Here is a 23,739-nt window from a genome sequence, read left to right as displayed (position 1 = left end):
TTTAATGAAGTCATTACAAATGTACTATTTATCATCCGGCGCATCAATAATGTAAAGCAAGGTATCATACAAGGTATGAATAATAACATCATTACAGCACATAAAAATAAAAATAACATCCTTTTAACCCATGGTCCACCAGGCAGCCATGAAAATAAATCCCAATCCATACCCTTCCAAGTTTGTGCTGGGACGTGGGCCAATTTTCTAATTTCTTTTGTTATCTGTTTAACCACTTTCCCATTATCGTCAATTTGTAAGCAACAATTAGAATCATTTAGTTTTCCACACCCCACCCCCCCCTTCTGCTAGTAAATAGCAGAACAACATTCTATGTTGAAAAATAGCATTCCTCATCTGGGTGGACTGGTCAGCTAAAAGATCCAAAGCTGTCGCTGTTTGATTGGTTATTATTTTGAGGACAGCTTGCAACCTAATTATTCGATTCAAATTATAAATAGGTTCTCGGGCTCCAGATATTACCTCATTCGGGTTCCAGGTAGCTGGTCCATAATACTGTATGATTCTTTCAGGGGGCCATTCATTTTCTCTCCATTTTTGAGCACTACCTCCGGCTAAGGAAGCATCAATAGATCGTTTTTCTCTATTCAGATCATCATATAATTTTATTCCTAAGTGATTTCCTTGTATTTGTGACAATAAAAAGAACAAGGGCCTTATGTACCCCACATAGCATATTCCTGACCAGTCCTTTGGTAGCCTTTTATAGGCCTGTTTGCCACACACCCAATAATGTCCCTTTAGAGCCCACGTCCCATTTGGAAAAGGACCGTCCCATTCTCTTTGTATTTTCATGCCCCAAGGAATAAAAGTGTTTCCATTACCAAGCGGTCCTGTTACAATGTTTGCCCCATTAGTACTCATATATATATATACACCTCCAAGCTCCCGCACTAGATTCCCACTCACAATGACGACTAAGTTCTCCTTCACGACTTGTCATATTACGAGCTGACCAGAAATGTTTAAAGAACACTTGTGTCCCATGCTCATTTTGCCACCTCCAGCGGTAGACTCTTACCACATGCTGCTCCCTAGTGGCGTTATCACGCTGACAACTCAGGATTTGAACGTCGAATTGTCCCTTTGATTGTGCTCTTGCCATGGCTTCACATCCAGGTCCAAAAACTTTCTTATATGAGCATTTCAGCCAAGTCCCGTTTTTCAGCTGGACATGCCTAGCATTCCATTTCCTTTACTTGCTGTACAGTTTATAGGTCCACATTCAGGATGAGCCCATTTACAAACGCTTTTTCCCACCTTTACTGTTCCTGTTCTGTTTAAACAGTATATACCTTTCTCTGACGAGTGCAATTGCCACGGGCCTTCTTCCTCTTTCCAGAATTGTGTACCATTATGAACTTCACTCAAATTACTAACCCACCGCTTAGGTTCAACCGGGCCAGCTACCCAGGGCCAACTTTCAGCTCCCCCTGGTCCCCCACAAACCCAGCAATTGCTAAGGTTAAAAGCCTTGGCCACTTCCTCCCCCAGAATGAAAAAGTTATTCCCATGGCTTAATTGCCCTTGTAAAAATAGTACCAGGAAGTATAACATCTTTCTGCGTCGTCCAGGGGGTATCGTGGGGGTGTGAGAAACGCCTTCAATCAAGGGGTTGGGCCCACTTCCAGGATCTATTTGAGCTTGGGTTACTGTTCAGCCTTTGAGGGTGATCCAGCTCCTGGGAAACTAATTACAATAGGTTAAAAAAAAAAATCTTATTTATTATATACACATATCTTTGCTTGCTTGTTTGTTTCTTTTTCCTGGGACAACCTGGCTTTAGTGCGGGAGAAGTCCGGTCGAGGCCCTCTCACTCGGCAGTCAATACCCGTAGGGGTTGCCTCCCTCGGTAGACCATACACACTGCAGTGGAGAGTCCTGCCCTGGTCTTGCCTTCTCCCTTTCTTCCCTTCAGGCTTGTCCCCTTCTTCTGGCATCCTTAATTTATGCAGAGCCTTATTGCCAGAACATTAGTTCTTCTTTAGCTTTAATTTCAGTTCCCCAGGAGCGGACTCAACCCTCCAAGTTTCGGTAGTTACTGGTCCTTTTATTCTGGATGCATGGGTCCAACCCCTTTCTGCTGTTCTCACAGCTGTTTCAGTAGTAAGTAAAACAAGGTACGGTCCCTCCCATCGGGGGTTCAATGATTCTTCCCTCCAGGTTTTTATTAAGACCTTGTCTCCTGGTTCTATCTTATGAATAGCAAATCCTAAAGGTGGTGTTTGAGCCATCACTCCAATTTCTCTTAGCTCTTGTAATCTCCTTCCAATAGTAATTATATATTTCTGGATGCTACGACCCTCAACTACATTGTTGCCTAGAGGCATCCCTTGAGAATAAGGCATACCATATAACATTTCATATGGCGATAATCCAGTCTCACTGTGTGGTTTAGTTCTTATGTTTAGAAGTGCCAATGGTAAGCATTTCATCCAGGGCATTTGTGTCTCGATCATTGATTTAGCCAATTGTTGTTTTATTGTTTGATTCAATCTTTCTACTTTCCCTGAGCTTTGTGGGTGCCACGGAGTATGATATTCACAGAATCACAGAATTTCTAGGTTGGAAGAGACCTCAAGATCATCGCGTCCAACCTCTGACCTAACACTAACAGTCCCCTCTAAACCATATCCCTAAGCTCTACATCTAAACGTCTTTTAAAGACTTCCAGGGATGGTGACTCCACCACTTCCCTGGGCAGCCTGTTCCAATGTCTAACAACCCTTTCGGTAAAGAAGTTCTTCCTAACATCCAACCTAAAACTCCCCTGGCGCAACTTTAGCCCGTTCCCCCTCGTCCTGTCACCAGGCACATGGGAGAACAGACCAACCCCCACCTCGCTACAGCCTCCCTTGAGGTACCTATAGAGAGCGATAAGGTCGCCCCTGAGCCTCCTCTTCTCCAGGCTGAACAAGCCCAGCTCCCTCAGCCGCTCCTCGTAGGACTTGTTCTCCAGACCCCTCACCAGCTTCGTCGCCCTTCTCTGGACTCGCTCAAGCGCCTCGATGTCCTTCTTGTAGCGAGGGGCCCAAAACTGAACACAGTACTCGAGGTGCGGCCTCACCAGAGCCGAGTACAGGGGGACGATCACTTCCCTAGCCCTGCTGGCCACACTGCTTCTTATACAAGCCAGGATGCCGTTGGCCTTCTTGGCCACCTGAGCACACTGCTGGCTCATATTCAGCCGACTATCAACCAATACTCCCAGGTCCTTCTCCGCCTGGCAGCTTTCCAACCATTCCTCTCCCAGCCTGTAGCTCTGCTTGGGGTTATTGCGCCCCAGGTGCAGGACCCGGCACTTGGCCTTGTTGAACTTCATGCAGTTGACCTCAGCCCATCAGTCCAGCCTATCCAGATCCTCCTGCAGAGCCTTCCTACCCTCGAGCAGATCGACACACGCGCCTAGCTTGGTGTCATCTGCGAACTTACTGAGGGTACACTCAATGCCCTCATCCAGATCATCGATGAAGATATTAAAGAGGACTGGCCCCAGCACCGAGCCCTGGGGAACACCACTAGTAACCGGCCTCCAACTGGATTTGACTCCATTTACCACGACTCTTTGGGCCCGGCTATCCAGCCAGTTTCTAACCCTACGAAGCGTGCGCCAGTCCAAGCCAAGAGCAGCCAGTTTCTTGAGGAGAATGCTGTGGGAAACGGTGTCAAAAGCCTTGCTGAAGTCAAGGTAGACCACATGCACAGCCTTTCCCTCATCCACCAAGCGCGTCACTTTGTCATAGAAGGAGATCAGGCTCGTCAAGCAGGACCTGCCTTTCAGAAACCCATGCTGACTGGGCCTGATCGCCTGCTTGCCCTGCAAGTGCCGCGTGATGGCTCTCAAGATAATCTGCTCCATGAGCTTCCCTGGCACTGAGGTCAAACTGACAGGCCTATAGTTGCCCGGGTCTGCCCTACGGCCCTTCTTGTAGATGGGCGTCACATTTCCTAGCCGCCAGTCAACTGGGACCTCCCCCAATAGCCAGGACTGTTGATAAATGATGGTAAGCGCCTTGGCCAGCTCCAATGCCAGTTCTCTCAGTACCCTCGGGTGGATCCCATCCGGCCACATCGACTTGCGCGCATCCAAGTGCCGTACCAGGTCACCAACCATTTCTTCGTGGATAGTGAGGGCCACATTCAGCCCCCCATCCCCTTCTGCCAGCTCAGGGTACTGGGTATCCAGAGAACAACCGGTATTGCCGCTAAAGACTGAGGCAAAGAAGGCATAAGCACCTCCACCTTTTCCTCATCTTTTGTAACAAGGTTTCCCCCCCGCATCCAGTAAAGGATGGAGATTCTCCTTAGAATTTTCCCACTGAATACCTAATTAGATTACCACACCAGAGGAAATAATCTAGCAGATAAAGAATACCACTTAGAATATTCCAATACCACTTAGAATATTCCCACTGAATACCCAATGATTGACATAATAATCTTATTATTTTAGAAGTAAAGTGTGTGCCCTGATCAGAATCAATGTACTGTATTATTCCATATCTAGGTATCAGGTGTTCTAATAAAATTTTTGCCACCATTTGTGCCGTAGCTCGTGCTACGGGATAAGCTTCTACCCATTGCATTAAATGATCTACTATTACCAATAAATACTTTATCCTCCCTACCTTGGGCAATTCAGTGAAATCAACTTGTACTCTCTCGGAAGGCCCATAAGCTGTTTTTCTCCCTCCCGTGGCTGCTTGTCGAAACACTTTCTTATTTATCTTCTGACAAGGTAAGCAACGTGGTGTAATTGGCTTTGCTATTTAAAAAAAAAACAAAAAAAACCAACAATGCAACCAAATTCTTTTAGTAAATGATCACTTAACACCTGTGTACCCCAATGTGTTTGCGCATGCAAACGTCCCAATATTTGCTTATCGGTTAGAAGACCTCCGCGCTCGCTTCGGAACTACGTTCCGTCTCAGTCACACTCTTACACACACGCAGGCAACCGAATCCCACCCAACCGAACGGTATACGCCTTAAACACTTACGACTCTGTCGTCTTCGTCCAGATCTTCGCGCGCAGAATTACGGGCAAAAACAATGCTGCAGCCGGCAAGGGAGCTCATAACAAAAACAAAATCTTTGCTTACCTTTATTCAGGTTCAAATGGCATTGGTTCCGGACAGGAGCCACCAAATGGTGGGGCGCCTCTCCTAGATTAAAATCCAGGAACCAAAACCATCCCGGACGAGCCCCCAAGTTGTTATAAATAGCTCAGTCCCAAAAGAGGACTATAATCAAAGTTTACAATTTATTAAAAGAATAGAGGTAAGCAAACAGCGCTGGGTGCGCCGGGAGTCTCCGCTCCACCTAGTCGCACACCCGTTACATCAAGATGCTGATTTTTTATGCTCCTAGACTAATACATATTCATTACTATTTCTAAAAAAAAAAAAAAACACAACGGAGTTATTATAATTACTTCTGGAATCTGAACCCTCCTACTGGAGCATGCGTATCAGTCTCTGGTGGTCCCTCTGGGGGTCTTCCATGATGAAGCCTCATAGTCTTCCTCTCCGGCTTTTTTTTTCTTGTCCTTCTTCTTTGTACTCCTTGGCTGCATGTCAAAAGCTTGCACAGCGTTCCCTGCGAGCTTTGTCTTTTAGCCGTCCTTCAGCTTTTCCCTTCTCCTTAATCTCCTGGCCAGATATCAGGGGCTTGCATAGTGTCCCGTTCAGAAGCCAGAACAGTTAGCAGTTGTTCTGAAACCCCCAGGTATCAGAGACTTCAAGGAAAGAACATACGAATACATTTTCCTTCAAGCTCTCCATTGACACGAATGGTTAAAACATTCCTCACAGATCATAATAGGGAAGACGCCTTCAATCAAGGGGTTGGGCCCGCTTTCAGGGTCGATTGGGGCTTGTGTTACCATTCAGTTCAGCCTGTCGGCGTGATCCAGCTCCTGGAAAACAAATCACAATTTTATATGGGTTTAAAAAAAAGGTTCTTATGTTATTTTCTCGGGACAACCTAACCCTAGCGTGGGTGAAGTCCGGTCGAGGCCCTCTCACTCGGCAGTCAATACCCATAGGGGTTGCCTCCCTCGGTAGACCATGCACAACGCAGTGGAGGGTCCTGCCCCGGTCTTGCCTTCTCCCTTTCCTCCCTTTAGGCTTGTCCCCCTTATTTGGCGTCCTTAATTCATGCAGAGCGTCACTGCCAGAACATTAGTTCTCCTTTAGCTTTAGTTTCAGTTCCCCAGGAGCGGACTCAACCCTCCAAGTTTCGGTAGTTACTGGTCCTTTTATTCTGGATGTGCGGGTCCAACCCCTTTCTGCTGTTCTCACAGCTGTTTCAGTAGTAAGTAAAACAAGGTACGGTCCCTCCCATCGGGGGTTCAATGATTCTTCCCTCCAGGTTTTTATTAAGACCTTGTCTCCTGGTTCTATCTTATGAATAGCAAATCCTAAAGGTGGTGTTTGAGCCATCACTCCAATTTCTCTTAGCTCTTGTAATCTCCTTCCAATAGTAATTATATATTTCCGGATGCTACGACCCTCAACTACATTGTTGCCTAGAGGCATCCCTTGAGAATAAGGCATACCATATAACATTTCATATGGCGATAATCCAGTCTCACTGTGTGGTTTAGTTCTTATGCTTAGAAGTGCCAATGGTAAGCATTTCATCCAGGGCATTTGTGTCTCGATCATTGATTTAGCCAATTGTTGTTTTATTGTTTGATTCAATTAAATGATTTCTACTTTCCCTGAGCTTTGTGGGTGCCACTGAATACCCAATGATTGACAGAATACTTTTATTATTTTAGAAGTAAGCTGTGTGTCCTGAGCAGAGTCAATGTACTGGATTATCCCATATTTAGGTATCAGGTGTTCTAATAGAATTTTTACCACCATTTGTGCCGTAGCTCATGCTACGGGATAAGCTTCTACCCATTGCGTTAAATGATCTACTATTACCAATAGATATTTTATCCTCCCTACCTTGGGCAATTCAGTGAAATCAACTTGTACTCTCTCGGAAGGCCCATAAGCTGTTTTTCTCCCTCCCGTGGCTGCTTGTCGAAACACTTTCTTATTTATCTTCTGACAAGGTAAGCAACGTGGTGTAATTTGCTTTGCTATTTCAAAAAAAAAAAAACAAAAAAAAAACATGTAACCAAACTGTTTTAGCAAATGATCAGTTAACACCTGTGTACCCCAATGTGTTTGTGCATGCAAACGTCCCAATATTTGCTTCGCGTAAGCTTTTGGCAGTATCTCTCGCCTGTCTGGCAGCGTCCATTTTCCTTGTTCTAACTTAGCCCCTATTTTCTCCAGTTTCGTTTGTTTGGTTTGTTTTCCATTGCATTTCAAAGTTGGTCCAAAAGTTCCATAGGGGTTTCTTTTGGACCTTGTTGGAACTGATTCTCCATTCCCAATTTAACCAGATTTTGGTATTTACCGTTCATTATTTCCGGGGTGGCTATAGTCTCAGTGGGGGGTCGGTCAGGGGAATGCAATTGTCAACAGTTCCCTGAGCGGTCCCATCGGCAATCTGAGCTCACTCATAAACTCAGGTTGTTTTAAGAGTTAGCTGCCCTTCTGTTTCCATGACAACTCTCTCGGACCCATCATGGTCCCTCTGCCCCAAAGGGCTCACACCGGTGATTTTGAGATCACAGCCTCCTGTTGAGGCAGAACTATTAACATTCCTACATCCTCTTTCCCTGCTCATTCAACTTCAAACAGCTCTGTTAAATACTACATGCCACACCTTTAACACCGTCCACAACTCTTTTAACACTTCCTTTTATCTTTCTCCAGCCTGTACTTTTCTCATGCCAACACCAAAGGCTCAGTCAAGGGCCAATTAATTCCACTCCTTTTCTCTCTAAGATGCTGAAACAACGTATCAGTATACTACACTTCATCCTATTTTCCTTCTCTCCTCAAAAACATTAGTTGCAAGATAGTGTTACAGTCGACTGATCCATAAAGTGGCCATTTAGCTTATGTAGTGGCCACCACTGATTGCAATACTTAGTGGAAGTCCTCTTCCTTTCTGCGCTCCAAGTTCTAACAATATCCTTCGAATGTGCCAATATGCACCCAAGGAGGCTTTCTTTAAAACGTCTTTGTTTTGGATATTACTCATTTCTTTGATTTTCCATTCCCTTTTATTTATTTATTACTGTTCCTTATTAGTTGCCGCCCTTTGTTTCAATTTCCACGCAAACCTTTTTACTATCTTTTCCTAATCTTCTTCCCAAATGTCCCAGTTCTCTGGGATTAAATGCTTCTTCCCGCATACAAACTTTACTATTTCAGATTATTAAGGAGCCCCGTTCCAATCATAAATCCACGGAACTTCAGGAAAAGAGCTGAAGCACTCAGCCTTCCGTCTTCTAGACGAACATGACCACCTTTTCCACAAAATTTACATTTCGACAGGACCGAATTTCAAGCCGAATGCCGATTTTTCTCATGCACTTTCTTAGTAAGCCCATACAAAACAAGGGATCACTCCTGTGTATCCGTCAATATGGGGGCTTTAAAAAGGTATTGAGGCCTAAATAAATTCGCTCTCCCCCTTCTTACCGGATTCCCAGGGCTCAAACCCGAACCACCAAAGAAATGACTCTCTCCGTTCTACCGCTTCGATAATCAGTCAGCCCCCTCCCCCTCTCCAGTACTTGGGAAACTGACCAAACACCACAGCAAATACACCAAGGCTTCTAAACTGTTAGTTACTTAGATAATGCTCCCGCCTTTTTTCTTGTCACACTCAAAGCATTTAAGAGCAAAAATAGGATCACAAGATACACTGCCAGGCCCACATATTGGGCACCACCAATCAACACTTGGATAAAACAGCACTTCTTTTCAGTCTGTCACGCACTTCGTTCGTCTCCGGACGCTCCCCTCACGGAGAACACGGAACCGCGGATCGGAACTCCGCACTCGCTTCGCAGCGATGCTGCGTCTCACTCCCACAGCACAATCATGCAATCACACAGAGAGGCCTCTAGCACATCTCATTCATACCACAAGAATATAATTTAGAATGATAACCAACCAAACAAGTATTGCCTCTGACTGTGTTCTTCGTGGAGTGACTCATTCCACTTGGTTTCAAACCCTTACACAAACGCTTTCAACACAAAATACCTGCACGTTTAAGAATAAGACATACAATTATTAACACTCCAGTTAGTATCCCTCCAGCAGCTGAAAACATACCGCTTGTCCGCAGCTTCAGGAGGCCTTTGTCTGCTCCTGCGGTGAGCGGCCGAGAGCGGAGTCCCCTCCGAGCAAAACACTCAGGCTGCACCTAGGGGCGTCCGCTAATCATTATTCCTAATGGACTTTCTGGTGGTATGTCTGGTAATTTGCTCCCTTTCTTCTGGTCCTTGGTCTTCAGTTCTGTCTGACCCATCTAGGAATTTTACTATGGCAATTCCCACAGCCCTTGGTTACCTTAGTAAGAGTGTCTTGCAGGGGGTTCAGGACCTATCACCCACCCACGAATCCTATAGGAATCGCTTCGGTCCTTCACCGGCCAAGTCCCTCGCGGGAGACTGGAGCCGCGGTTAGAAGACCTCCACACTCGCTTCGGAACTAAGTTCCGTCTCAGTCACACTCTTACACACGCAGGCAACCGAATCCCACCCAACCAAACGGTATACGCCTTAAATGCTTACGACTCCGTCGTCTTCGTTCGGATCTTCGCGCGCAGAATTACGGGCAAAATACAGTGCTGCAGCCGGCAAGGGAGCTCGTAACAAAATCAAATTCTTTGCTTACCTTTATTCAGGTTCAAGATGCCATTAGTCCCGACCTGACTCGAACAGGAGCCACCAAATGGTGAGGCGCCTCTCCTAGATCAAATCAGAATTCAGGAACCAAAGCCATCCCGGACGAGCCCCCAACTGTTATAAATGACAATTCCCCCCTTTTCTTCTTTATAAACCGTTGATTTTTGAAAAACCTTTCTCTAAGGTGTAATTTGGTAGATTTCGTCTTCTCCTTCGCTTTCTTTGCTTTCCATCTCCTCATTATCACCTTATCTGAGTAAGGTGGTGGCTCCATGGTCATTTGTTTCAATAGTGCGGTTTCAGTTAACCACTGTACTAGTCCTCTTACACGGGGGATAATGCAGCAACCAATGGCTGTCAAAACTCCTACAACTACGATCAAGGACGTAAATGTGCCTACTTTTTCTGCCAATTCACTGGCAAGGGTGGTAAGCCCTTGCAATGCTCTAGTTACTGAGCCATCTGGGGCAGTATTGCTGGGTGTAAGAGTGCAACAATGGTTGCTCAGTATCACACACACACCCCCCACCTCCTTCCTCCGCGAGCATCATACCTAATGATGTTCTGTTTTCCCAAGCCAGTTTGCTGGTGCCATCTAGTTGTTCGGCAATTCCTCTCATCGCATCCCTTGTATAATTTATGACTCTCCGCTGATTAGAATAAATATAATTAATCCAATCCACGTTCTTATCGATCGTTACCCACCAGAACAGTGACTCAAACCCTGCAGCAATTTGATTCCTGGCTTTCTGTTCATCGGAAACTCCTCTAGGCACCCCAATAGAATCTACGTATACTCTGTCATCGAATGATACTCCTAAGCTTCTTTAACTTCTTCTGGGTATTTGTGATGTTTCTCTTTCAAATGCCAGGGTGAAGGGTATAGCTAAACGAACAAGCGCACAAGTGCCTCCCCAGTTATATGGTAGGGTGGACCGTAAGATCTTCCCTCCACCGTACCACCAGAGATCTGCCCTGGGTGGGGATCTCAAGTCTTGAGCAGTTTCCCATCAAGTCCTTGGTAGCACAAGGCAAATTCTCCCAGATGCTGGGTAGCACTCACACCCTGCCGTGAGAGGCAAGCTGTATGGTTACCTATAGCTGTAGAGAATGCAGGGGGAACCGCGATGTTGCTATCACACAAGGAACAGCAAAGAGAGACTTACAGGCCTCATTTCCCCAGGCAGTCTTTTCTTGGTACAATGTAATCATACATTGCATCCCCTGGGAATCCTTGGTCACACTTAAAACATCTTATCAAAGCCTGTCCCTGCTAGGATTCAGGCCACAACACAGGCAGCCTTCTTTGCCTGCCATTCCTTCATCTCTCTTCCTCTCCTTTCCATCCTGGCCCTGACTCCCCCTGAAGATTTTCTTCCTCTTTCTCCAACCCTCTGCCTCACTACCCGCTGCACTGTCAATACCATTAGTTTCGCTCTCTGCTTTTCCTTCTCATCTCCCCTCCGGACACACACCTCCAGGGCCTCCCGCAGGAGGGCCCCCCAGTGACTGTTCACTACATCCCCCCACCTTCTGGAGCATTTTCTGCATATCTTGCCAGGCTTTAATCACACAATGAACTTTCAAGAGCCCTTGGGATACCGGGTCCTCGGGACTCATCCCCGAGTACTTTCTCATTCTGACCCCAAGTCTCTCATATGATTTCTGTGTTGCACACTATCCTTACTCCAGCCAGGATTGGCAAGTGGGTATTTCTGCTCTGCCGGTAGTACCCCTGGTCCCGGAGGATGAGCTCTTTCCCATTCTTGTATAGCAGCTCTCCTCCTGATCATTCCCATCTCTTTCCCTGTAAACAACATACTTATAGGCATAATTCCCTCCCCCAAGAGTATAAGTCAGGTCCTAGGAACTGGTCTAATTGTTCAGCTAGGCTGTTGGGGTCCTCGAATAAAGACTTCCTCTCCTTCTTAAAAGTCCTAACCTCTCTGCTGCTAAGGAGGGGGGGTAGTTCACCTAAGAGGATACACCGTTAGTGTTAGTACTGTTAGTGCCAGGGAAGGCAAAATTCTCAATATATCTTCTACCTTGTTCTAATTCTTGACAGAGCCTAGAGTACGATCCTTCTTTAGGGACAGTGTTAACTACAGTCCCTGTCTCCCTTCCTGGAGTGACTGCTGCTGCCACGGGTACAATATTAGGATTATAGGGAGCATAACTTGGCTCCTTCTCCGAAAAAGGAAGCTTATTGTTTACACATAAACGTAAAGCCTGAATTTTCATCAGCCCCGTATTTTGGCCAAAATACTGCTGTTTCCTTAATTGGTTCTTTTGTCCAGACTGATACACAGTATTTAATTTTTTTTCTCCCCTTCTACAATCTCCTCTAATTTTGGGTTTACGTTTCCAATTTCTTATCATTCTTCAGGAAGAACTGTTGGTAGGCACTCCCCCAGGGATATTTCCCATTTTTCCTAGCCCTTGTCAGCGTGCTGCTACAGAAGTTTCCCTCCTGCAGGGTACCTCACACTAACGTTCCGATTCTGGAAAATGGGGGTGTACTGCCAAGCACTTCCCCGTGCAAGGGCTACCACACACCTATGAATTTATCAGATTCCCTGGTGTACTTCCAAGCACTTCCCCCGTGCAAGGATTACCGTACACCAAATTTCCCTGGTGTACTTCCAAGCACTTCCCTGCGCAAGGGCTTACCGTACACCAAATTTCCCGAGACTCTTCCTTTCTCTCCCTTATCTCACGCTTTGTCCGTCTCCGGCCACACCCCTCACGGAGCCACGGAACCGCGGATCAGGACTCCACACTCGCTTCGTACAAAAGTACGTCTCAATCACACATCACGCAGAGTCTCACCCAACCCCCAAGGCAATACTTAACATTTCTTACCTTGGTCTGTGCACAGAGTTACTGGATCAATTAGCAAACCCGGAGTGCCTACCTTCTTCTCTTTCCCAGTACTTCACGGATCCCGCCTCTTTAATCAGTCTCGGGCCCTCTGTCAGCTCTCCGCAGAACCGCCACCGTCGATGCACAGGACCGTTGAAATCAGCGGGGCATGCTTTCCTCCTGCTGCGGCGGTGGGGCTCCCCGGTAGGTGACTGGATCCCGGACGAGCCCCCAAATTGCGAGAAACACTCCGTAGCCAATAACTTAGGCTCAGGCGAGGATCTCAGTGAAGTAGTAATTTACTCGCGATTGATTGCAATGGCGGGCGCCCCACAAGCAGGAGAGCGCACCTACTAGTTCCAAAACACAGTTTACATGCTTTTTGATGACAGGACCCTCCCCTGTTTCCCCACTGAGGGGGTAATCCAGGGACCTTACTTAAAGATCACCTAATTCCAACCCCCCCCTCCCCACGCCCTGGGCAGGGACACCTTCCACTAGACCAGGTTGCTCAAAGCCCCATCCAACCTGGCCTTAAACACGTCCAAGGACAGGGCATCCACCACTTCTCTGGGCAACCCATTCCAGTGCCTCACCCCCCTCTCAGGAAAGAATCGCTTCCAACTATCCAACCTAAGTCTACCCTCTCTGACTTCAAAACCATTACTCCTGGCCCTATCGCTCCTCTCCCTGGCAAAGAGTCCCTCCCCAGCTTTCCTGTAGGGCCCCCCCCCCCTTTAGGTACTGGAAGGCCCCTCCAAGGTCTCCCCGGCGCCTTCTCTTCTCCAGGCCGAACCACCCCAACTCCCTCAGCTTGCCTTCCTAGGAGAGGTGCCCCAGCCCCCGGTCATCTTCGTGGCCCTCCTCTGGACGCCTTCTAGTACGTCCACGTCCTTCTTGTGCTGGGGACCCCAGAGCTGAACACAGTACTTACTCTAGGTGGGGCCTCACAAGAGCACAGCAGCAGAGAGGGAGAATCACCTCCCTCCACCTGCCGGCCACCCTCCTTTTGATGCGGCCCAGGATACGGTTGGCTTTCCGGGCTGCAAGCGCATGTCGCATTGCCGGCTCCGGTTGACGAGCTTCTCATCAACCAACGCCCCCAGGCCCTTCTCCTCAGAGCTGCTCTCAATCCATTCTCCGCCCAGCCTGGATTTGTGCTTAGGATTGCCCCGGACCAGATGTGGGACCTCACGCTCGTAGCCCCAAGCGTTATTTATGACCCTATCAGCTCCACCCCAAACGCGCTGGTGGCTTTTGGGCGCTGCTCCCTGCAGGCAAATCCCCACTTTTGCCAGGGCAGGCCTTACCTTTTCAGAACTTGCTCCACAACCTTCCCTGAGAGCCCCACTTCAACTGCTGGTGTTTCCGAGGGGGAAAGCTGCACCTCCCGTGCAGGGGGTGGCGGGAAGGAATACAAAGCCTGCGCTCAGCCCTGACACATCACAACTGGGTTTCTGCTCAGCTGGGGAGGAAGCTTCTGGAAAACTAGGCAGCGCCCCCCGAGGCTGCCCAAGCGTGGTCCGCGGTGCCCTGCAGCCGCACGGAGAGCGGAGCTCAAACTGGCCCGACACGGCGGCAGGGACGCGGCCGTCCCCACACGTGCAGTTCCTGCCTGAGGAGGCCACAGCGCTTCTGCCTCTCTGACAGGCTTGGAGGGTAATGACATCAGAATACGCTCGCTTCAGTTTGAGCTTCCAGGCGGGCGCTACTGCCATCGGGATGGCCCACGGGGACGGGGCTGGGGGCAGGCAACCACAGGCAGCTTTAACATCTCAGTCCTCCCCGTCGGCCATCTCCCAGCTACCACGTGGGCCAATCAATGTGACCAGACACCAATTCACCCAAGGCAACAAAAATATTTACAAAGCTACATCTCTCTTCATAACTGTTTGTGGTTTACGGCTGAAACCAGTCCTGGGACAGGATATGCTACCTGGACCGAGCAAAGCCTTTGATGTGGTCCCTCACCACATTCTTCTCTCTAAATTGCAGAGGTAGGGCTTTGAAGGATGGACTGTTGGGTGGATAAAGAATTGGTTGGCTGGTCGCGGCCAAAGGGTTGTGGCCAACGGCTCTATTTCTGGCCGGAGGCCGGTCACAAGTGGCATCCCTCAGGGGTCGGGCTCGGGACCGGTGCTCTTCAACACCCTTAGCAATGGCATAGACGACGGAATCGCGCAAGTTTGCAGATGACACCAAGCTGAGCGGTGCAGTCGATACAATAGAGGGAAGGGATGCCATAAGTGCAAGGCGTTGACCTTGGGCTGGGGCAATCCTAGGTATCTCTATAGGCTGGGAGAAGAAGAACTTCAGAGCAGCCCCGCGGAGAAGGACTTGGGGGTCCTGATGGACGAGAAGCTGGACGTGAGCCAGCAGCGCACGCTTGCAGCCCGGAAGGCCAACTAAGTCCTGGGCTGCATTAAAAAAGGGGTGACCAGCAGGGAGAGGGAGGAGATTCTCCCCCTCTACCCTGCTCTTGGGAGACCCCACCCGGAATACTGCGTGCAGGCCTGGGGCCCCCAGCACAAGAAGGATGTGGAGCTCTTGGAAAGGTCAGTCTCACCTCTGTCCCTGAAAAAGCTGTTGGAACAGCTTGTTCCGGATGCCATCTCCAAGCCACTGGAAGAGAAGAAAGTTATGAGGAGTAGTCAGCATGGATTCACCAAGGGGAAATCGTGCTCGACCAACCTTGTAGCCTTCTATGATGGAATCACCAGCTGGGTTGATGGAGGGAGAGCAGTGGACGCCATCTACCTTGACTTTAGCAAGGCTTTTGACACTGTCTCCCACGACATCCTGCTAGCAAAGCTGAGAAGGCGTGGGATAGACAAGTGGACGGTAAGGTGGGTTGAGAACTGGCTGACTGGCCGAGCTCAGAGGGTGGCGATCGGTGGCGCAGAGTCCGGCTGGAGATCTGTGACTAGCGGTGTTCCCCAGGGGTCGGTGCTGGGTCCGGTCTTGTTCAACATCTTCATCGACGACCTTGATGAGGGAATAGTGTCCACCCTCCGCAAGTACGCCGATGATACAAAGCTGGGAGGAGTGGCCGACACGCCAGAAGGCTGTGCTGCCATTCAGCGAGACCTGGGCGGGAAGAAACCAAATGAAGTTTAACAAGAGCAAGTGTAGAGTCCTGCACCTGGGAAGGAACAACCGCATGTATCAGTACAGGCTGGGGGATGACCTGCTGGAGAGGAGCTCTGCGGAGAAGGACCTGCGGGTCCTGGTGGACGACAGGTTGACCACGAGCCAGCAGTGCGCCCTGGTGGCCAAGAAGGCCAATGGGATCCTGGCGTGCATTAAAAGAAGCGTGGCCAGCAGGTCAAGGGAGGTGATCCCCCCCCCTCTACTCTGCCCTGGGCAGGCCTCACCTGGAGTACTGTGTCCACTTCTGGGCTCCCCGGTACAAAAAAAGACAAGGATCTCCTGGAAAGAGTCCAGCGGAGGGCAACAAAGATGATACGGGGCCTGGAGCATCTTCCCTATGAGCAAAGACTGAGAGACCTGGGTCTGTTCAGCCTGGAGAAGAGAAGACTGAGAGGGGATCTTATCAATGTTTACAAATATCTTCTGCGTGGGAGACAGTGGGATTTCGCCACCCTCTGTGCAGTGGTTAGTGGGGATAGGACAAGGGGCAACGGCCTGTACTGGGTCTGGCTGGGACGTTAACTTTCCCTGCAGCAGCCCATACAGTGCTGTGCTCTGCACTTGTAGCTAGAACAGCAGTGGTATAACACCAGTGTTGCGTCTACTACCGAGCAGCGCTGGCACAGCATCAGGACTCTCTCTAACCCTCCTAGGGGGTGGGCAAAAAAGCGAGAAGACAAACATCACCAGGGCAGCTGACTTCAACCAACCAAAGGGATATTCCATACCGTATGATGTCACACTCAGCAATAAAAGGTGGAAACAGGAAGAAGAGGGGAAGGCTGGGCTCTCGTTGTGAAAACGTCGGTCTTCCTCCCAAACACCGGCTACGCACGTTGAGGCCCTGCTTCGAGGACGTGGTCAAGCATCGCTCATTTGTGGGAAGTAGAGAGTAATTTCTTTCCTCTGCACTTCCACGTAGCCTTTATTTGTTTTGGTTTTTTCCTTTTTTCCCTTTCCCCCTTTCTTTTCCCCTTTAGTTAAATTGTTTAATTAATAATAATAATCATTATTATCAAGGAAGGATCATATAGGACAAGGGGGAATGGTTTTAAACTAAGACAGGGGAGATTTAGGTTAGATATTAGGAGAAAGTTTTTCACTCAGAGGGTGGTGAGGCACTGGAACGGGTTGCCCAGGGAGGTCGTGGATGCCTCATCCCTGGGGGCGTTCAAGGCCAGGCTGGATGCAGCTCTGGGCAGCCTGTTCTAGTGGTTGGCTAACGAATCAAGTTTCTTTATGAGGAACGGAGTCACAAAAATCATTTCATTTAGCAAGTTTCAAACACTAAGAGTATTTAATAGCATTTTAACGTTCCCACGCTCCAGTAAGCCTTGAATGTAATCGCGATTAAACAAGGAGCAGAGCGAAGCCAGAGGTCTAACAAAGCACGAGAGGTGATCGCATTTAAAAGCCTTATGGTGCCTTTAGCTAATCCTTCTTCTAGTTACTGAACAACGGACTTCGTTTAGGGAAAAAAAAAAAAAGACACTAAAAATAAACACAAAAAAAATAAAGAGAACGGCAGCCGAGTCTCGAACTTATCAGAAGCCGACTCAAGCATCCCAGAGCCTTCTACATCCTGTGGGAGGAATTCCTTCTCAAAGTTGCGAAACCCACGAGGAGGACCGAAAAGAAAGCGGTAGCAAAACTCCTAGGGTAGTCAAGAACAGGCTGACAAGCACCTGTCAGAAATTACACCCGGTAGAGTTTATTCTGCCTCCTCCTCGGGACAGGGGCAGACAACAGACAATGCCTGGAAGCTTTCTTCCAACCTTATTCTTCTCTGGTTCTACATCTGCCAGTCCTCAACGCGGCTATTTCGCAATAAAAGGGCACGCTTTTATTCGGGAGCAGGGGGAAGATAGCAAGGCCTCAAACACACAGCACATCCTAGATCGTCTTAGGAAGACGGAGACCCACAGGACCGCCGAGCGCTTCTAGCTTCGCGTTCCAAATGAATGGGCAAACCACCACCTACACGACACTGTCAACGGACCAAAACATTCTGCGCACGTGCGCTCCAGGGAGACGCCGTTTTAACTTGCGGAACTATTTCCATCGGTAAGACACGCAAGACAGAGGTGATATCCCCATGCTCCATCTTTATTGTGCAAATGCTGCTCAAAAGCTCTTTATTACCCTCCACAGACAGCCGTCCAAAAAAAATAATAAATCAAACCTCAACAGGGGCTAGACTGATGGGCAACATATGAAACCTATTCGGCGGCGACCCGTACGCGTGCAGTGACGCCTGCGGTGCAAAAACCTTAGCCGGGAGGCCGGCCCAACTGACCGCCACCCAGAATACATAGATGTACACGATAGTCTGAAGGGCCCGAGGGTGGGCATTCACAGCCATCCGGAATCCATTGGTCAGGTCCAGGTTAACAGCACACTTCTTGCCAACAACCACGAAACGCCCAAGAAGCTGGAAAAAGGAAATAACGTCACCTAACGTGCTGTGCCACGACGCACAGAATGAACGCGAGCGGAGAACCACCCACAGAACACGGTTAGCTAATCCTTCACAATTCAACCACCGCTCTTTGAACTACCCTCTAGACAGTAACAGACTACAAAACAGTCACAGAAGCTGAATTTGTCTTGGGGCTTAAAGCCCCCGTCATAGCTTCGGGCAACGTAAGCCACTCTGTCGGAAAATAAAAGCTTCACGGTGCCTTTTCTCTTGCGTGGGCTCACAGAGCCTTGGAACTTGACTTGCATAGCTAACAGCGAAACAAACACCCAAGCGCCGCTCAACCAGCTTTCCCTTTCCTCGCCTCTGACCTGCCCAAACCCCAAGCCCTCTTCTGCATAGTCAAGGCACCACCCCCGCTGTCCGGAAACCGTGAAAACGGGCATCAGACCGCACGCCGGAACAACGCTGCTTTTTGCACTGCAAGCGCGTAGCTGGAGACGAGCATCGCTTTATATCACTGCTCTCAGTCAAAAAGCTCAACTCCATTACAAGCTAGAGGCGAAAGACTACAGCATCGGACAACCCCAAATAGCCTACTGTGCGCCCCTCTGCAACAGCCAGAGGAAAAGAGGGGACGGGAAAGAGTCTAGGAAGTTACAAACCTGTTACAGGTACAGCCAGCCTAGCAAACAGAAAGCTCCCACAGTACTCACGGGTCCACCAGAATCGTCTGCTTCACATAACCGGACAACTGCCTTCTCAGGAAGGACTAGGAAAAAACACTGGAGCCTGAGGCGAACTATCACGGAACGCAAGGCACTGGAGGAAGAGTAAACAGTTAAAACGTAGTCGGCTTCAGAGAAAGGCAACAGCTTAAGCAAATCACTATGCCCCACTGAACTCGTCCTACCGAAGCAGATTATCAGGCGCCCCAAACGCGCACGACAAAACAGCGATTCTTCTTAAGCGAGCTTTGAATAGGCAAAGTTCTCTACCTTCTACGCACAAGACACACAAGCGGCAAACAATGGCTAACTGTCCTTCGGTTATGTCCAAATATTGCCTCGGCCAGAGGCAGGAAGGCATCTTCAAAGAACCTGGAGTAATCCGGCTGAGGCCGTATTAACTCTCCGTCCTCGAGAACGCCACGTACTCAGGGGAAGGAACGTTCCAAATTAGCCCGTTACGGCTGGACCGACGTCAGACACCTCCAGACCGAGGCCAAGGCATCACCTTCGAAACACGAATACCACCGACCTGTAGGAAACCATCAACTCGCAACTACTTGCGAGGGAACTCCCCAAATCACCAGCAGACAGAAACTGCATACGGCGCCAGAAGCAGGATCCAGCGCGCAAGGTGACGGGGGCAGCGAGACAGCCGAGTACTTCAGGTTAGCGACTTCCGCTATTTTTATTTGTTTTAGATGCGACTGAAACACTGCCAATAAGACTCAATTCCACAGATGCTTTGTACTTCTTACTCACCATCGCCTTTCACTGCACGACAATCGAGAATTATAAGCCTTCCTCACGCTCCTCCCTATAACATCGCTCAACCGTAAAACAGGCCTTCGGTACAGCGAGCTAAGCAAATTCAAGACCATTCGCTAGAGCCAACTACGCTCCAAAAGCGGTTCTAAGCCCCCGCCCCCTCCCCCCACCTCAAGTTGAGACCAAGCGAGAAACTGCAACTAATTCGTCCTCCAGGAAACGCGTCGCACTAAGAGCGGTCAGAGTAGGTTGTCTGCTCTCAAGTCACTCATCAGACTCAAGTTAACGGCCTGGTTCTCCAATCAAGCACAGCGTTCAGGTTACATACGTTGCTGCAGCCAGTACGGCCAAGTCAAAACAGACGCGCGTGCGCACACACACACACACGCACACTCCTCGCGCAGCCTTCACCACGAAGGAGACAGGAAACGCGCCCTTTCGTAAAGGCGGGGCGCTACCGCAAGCACGGTTTCCGGAGAGCAGTTGAACGCTTCCAATACTCCAAACGGGCGGCAGCTGCAACATTACCGAGACCTATTAAGAAAGCGCTGTTCCAAGCAACGCGTCAACGCTTTGAGCAACCCGATCTAGTGAAACACGTCCCTGACCGCGGCAGGCGGGTTGGGCTAGATGATCTTTAAGGGTGCCTTCCAAGCCAAACCATTCTACGAGTCAGCACGCAGAGCGGGCAACGCAGCCCCTTTCACTAAGGGCCTGTTTTCCACGCTGCAGATAAACCCTGCCGTCAGAAGCAGAGGAAATCCCTAACTGTCCTATCTTTAGCATTTCAAACTTAAAAACAGCAACAACGGTTATGCTGGACACTAACTTAGAGTTAACACCTTGCAGATAACATCTGCAATTTTTTCATAACTCTCAGCAGCTGCTCACTTAGTTCCTAGCACGTTGCGGCGCACCAGCATCAGTGAACCTTGCCAGCGTGCTCTTATCACGGTCCACCTCCAGCACGGAAATGAGAGCTGGGAAGCTCTCGCAGCCTGCGGGATTGACTGGTTTCTAGGTGTTTAAGAAAGCTAGGAAAAGCTGCAATTCTTCCCTTTCACAAGCCACTTTGGAGAGAGCGCGCGCTCGTGTGCGCGGTGGGGGTGGTGCCATAACCAAAGCCTAGCACAGCCGAGCCGGGGCGTCTCTAGAACGCTATCACGAGGCGCATCAAGACCTGCATTTCTGCTACGCAGAAACGACTGATTACGGTCACTACTGCGATGCTCACTGCCTATATGCATACAGTCCGAACCCCCAAGGAGACCGACTGCGCCGGCGACCCAGTACGCGCCGTGGCACCCCGGGGGCAGGCACCGAAGAAGCGCGGCGTTTTAGAGGCGCTGCAGTAGAGAGCGCCACGAGCCGGAGAGACCCCGACCGACCGACCGACCGTCCGTCCGTCCGTCCCTCCCGCAGCAAGGCCACCACCCGCCCTGCCGCACTCCCGGGACCCGCGACGGGCCCTCGTTTCAGAGGGCCTGCGAGCGGCCGAGGGAAAGGAAAGGAAGGAAAGACTCGCACAACAACGCCGCGGCTACCTCCTCGTCCACGACCGCTCATCCTCACGGAGAACGTTGGCGGGGACCTCCTTGCCCTTGCAGGCGACCGCTCCGAAAGCTCCGAAAGCAGCGGCAGCGCCGCCACCGGGCCAGGCGGCCTGCGCCCTAACAATCCCGTCGGCCATGACGGCGCCCGCTCGGTACAACGCCCCCTCGCTTCCCGCACTCGGCCCGGCCCTCCGCGGCGCTCATTGGGCCGACAGATCGCCGCCGACCGCCCCCGCGCCTCGATTGGCTGCCTCGCCTGCCCTCTTCCCTTGTCCCCGCCCTCTCGGCGGCTCCGCTCCCGTCGACCCGGTGCTTATCGGCGCTCAGGGAGGTCGCGTGCCCTCGGGGCGCGGAGGGAGCCGACCGGGAGGGAGGAAGTGGGCGCCCGAAAACGGGCTGGGCGGCTCCGCGGAGGGAATCTGGGCCCTGCACGGCTGGGAAACGAGCTCCACAGAACAGGCGCTCCGCTCGTAGAATCATAGCGTGGCTTGGGTTGGAAGGGAGGGCGAGAAACACTCCGTAGCCGATAGCTTAGGCTCAGGCGAGGATCTCAGTGAAGTAGTAATTTACTCGCGATTGATTGCAATGGCGGGCGCCCCACAAGCAGGAGAGCGCGCCTACTAGTTCCAAAACACAGTTTATGTGCTTTTTGATGACAGGACCCTCCCCCGTTTCCCCACTGAGGGGGTAATCCAGGTTCACAATCTATCTGATGTGGTAATGTTTCTTCACTTATCTGACTTGACACCGCCATTTTCACCTAATTGTCCTAAGGAGTCTGGTTGTCTGCATTTTACGAGGTCGCCTGCTAAGCTTTCTTATCACTGCAAGCATATCTCAGTACCACGTTCCTTCCCTCTAAACAGCGGAACTCTGCAAAAACAACGTTTCTATTCCCACAACAGGTACCGCAGGTATTTGCATTCCTTGTATAACCGAGTGTATTGGGCTGGTAAAACATGGAATTATTAAAATCCTCCACATATCCCCCCAGTACAACCATCCCAATTTTAGTAAGCCAATCAACACCCGTAAAGCGCGCCCCCCGCCCCCCGATAATCCTCCTAGATCGATTCCATAGCGAGTTTGAACTGGGGCATGTGCAATTTTCTTCGTTTCTTTTACAAGTTCATTTACAGCTTTTCCTTCTGTTGTGGTTTAAGCCGGCCGGCAGCTAAACACCACACAGCCGTTCGCTCACCCTCTCCCCTCCCTCTCTGGGATGGGGAGAGAAACGGGGAAACGGGAAAGCGAAGCCCGTGAGTTGAGATAAAGACAGATAAATAATAATAATAACAATAAAGACAATCATTATGATAATAGTATTACTAATAATAACGTGTATGAAACAAGTGATGCACAAAGTTTCTTTTTCTAACATATTTTGTTCATTGAATTTTTGCAATATTTGCTTGCTGAGCATCAAAGTTTCTGCGTCGTCCTTCTCCTGCTCAAAAGATTCATACTTAGCACGCACGAGCATAAGATGAGCTGCCTCTAATCGGCTTTTCACAACTGTGATTGCTCAATTGAATATACATGGTCCAAAAGTCAGTGCTAATGTAAGTAACAACAAGAGCCCCGCTATGGTTGATAGCAGGGTAGTAAGCCAAGGTGAGTAATTAAACCAGGATTCATACCAATTCTGACGAGCCTCATTTTCCCTTTTGCGTTTTTCTAATCCTTCCCGCAATTTAGTCATTGTATCTCTTACCACCCCAGTATGATCTGCATATACACAGCATTCTTCACGTAGGGCTGCACACAGTCCTCCTTGTTGTAAGAAAATCAAATCCAACCCTCTACGGTTTTGGAGTACCACTTCGGATAATGACCTAACCGATTTTTCCAGAGCTGTTATTGACTGCTCTATACGGGCCAGATCCTCATCTACGGCAATGCGTAGAGAAGTAAATTCCTGGCTTTGTTTTATCAGGGAAGCAATTCCAGTTCCTGCACCTGCAGCCCCGAGAGCCATTAAAGTGGCTAAGGTGACGGCCGTAATAGGCTCCCTCTTTACCAGATGGTATTCAGCCACTGTGTGATGGGTATACATATACTCTTCAGTGTGGTATAGAATCCTTGGTATAATGACCACCTGTACACAAAAATCATGAGATGTGCTAAACAATTTTAAAGATATGCAAGGAGTGACTCCTAACGATGAACATACCCACCTAGTGTTATTTGCAGGAATTAACCATTTGTGTGTTTGGTCCATTTTTTCAGTGACATGGCACAGATCATTTTTATCTCTTGGAACTGTGCCGATACATCTACCTTTTCCCGTAACTTGAGTCAAAGTTATCCCGATTTCCTGACCCCAACTGCATTTGGAAGGATTTAACTCATTTGAATATTCAGACCTCCCCATATCTCCTATAGCTTCATAATATGGGGGCTTAACACTTACACATAGCCAGCACCCTTCAGTTATCTCAGGATTAGTTTGATTTAGTACCTGGA

General features: G+C 49.3%; 1 protein-coding gene and 1 long non-coding RNA gene across 2 annotated transcripts in view; one reads left to right on the top strand and one right to left on the bottom strand.

Annotated features, from left to right (window-relative positions):
• LOC311426452 overlaps nt 1-657 on the top strand; it is a 31,870-nt gene extending 31,213 nt beyond the window's left edge. Inside the window, exon 2 of the long non-coding RNA XR_014686770.1 lies at nt 500-657. This is a non-coding gene — a long non-coding RNA (uncharacterized lncRNA). The remainder of the gene's footprint in view (nt 1-499) is intronic.
• A 17,233-nt stretch (nt 658-17,890) lies between these two features.
• On the bottom strand, nt 17,891-21,475 carry LOC311426344 (adenosine 5'-monophosphoramidase HINT1-like). The gene is made up of 3 exons (XM_084502795.1): nt 21,265-21,475; nt 18,941-19,046; nt 17,891-18,236 (listed from the first exon to the last, which is right to left on the bottom strand). The coding sequence occupies exons 1-3, from the start codon at nt 21,408-21,410 to the stop codon at nt 17,982-17,984; spliced, it is 507 nt and encodes a 168-aa protein (XP_084358921.1). The 5' UTR covers nt 21,411-21,475; the 3' UTR covers nt 17,891-17,981.
• Between the last annotated feature and the right edge of the window lie 2,264 nt (nt 21,476-23,739).

Source organism: Aythya ferina (assembly GCF_964211825.1).
Source record: "Aythya ferina genome assembly, chromosome: W".
Lineage (NCBI taxonomy): Eukaryota > Metazoa > Chordata > Aves > Anseriformes > Anatidae > Aythya > Aythya ferina.
The sequence above is the reverse complement of the archived record's forward strand: the minus strand, read 5'-3'. Positions and strand labels throughout refer to the sequence as shown.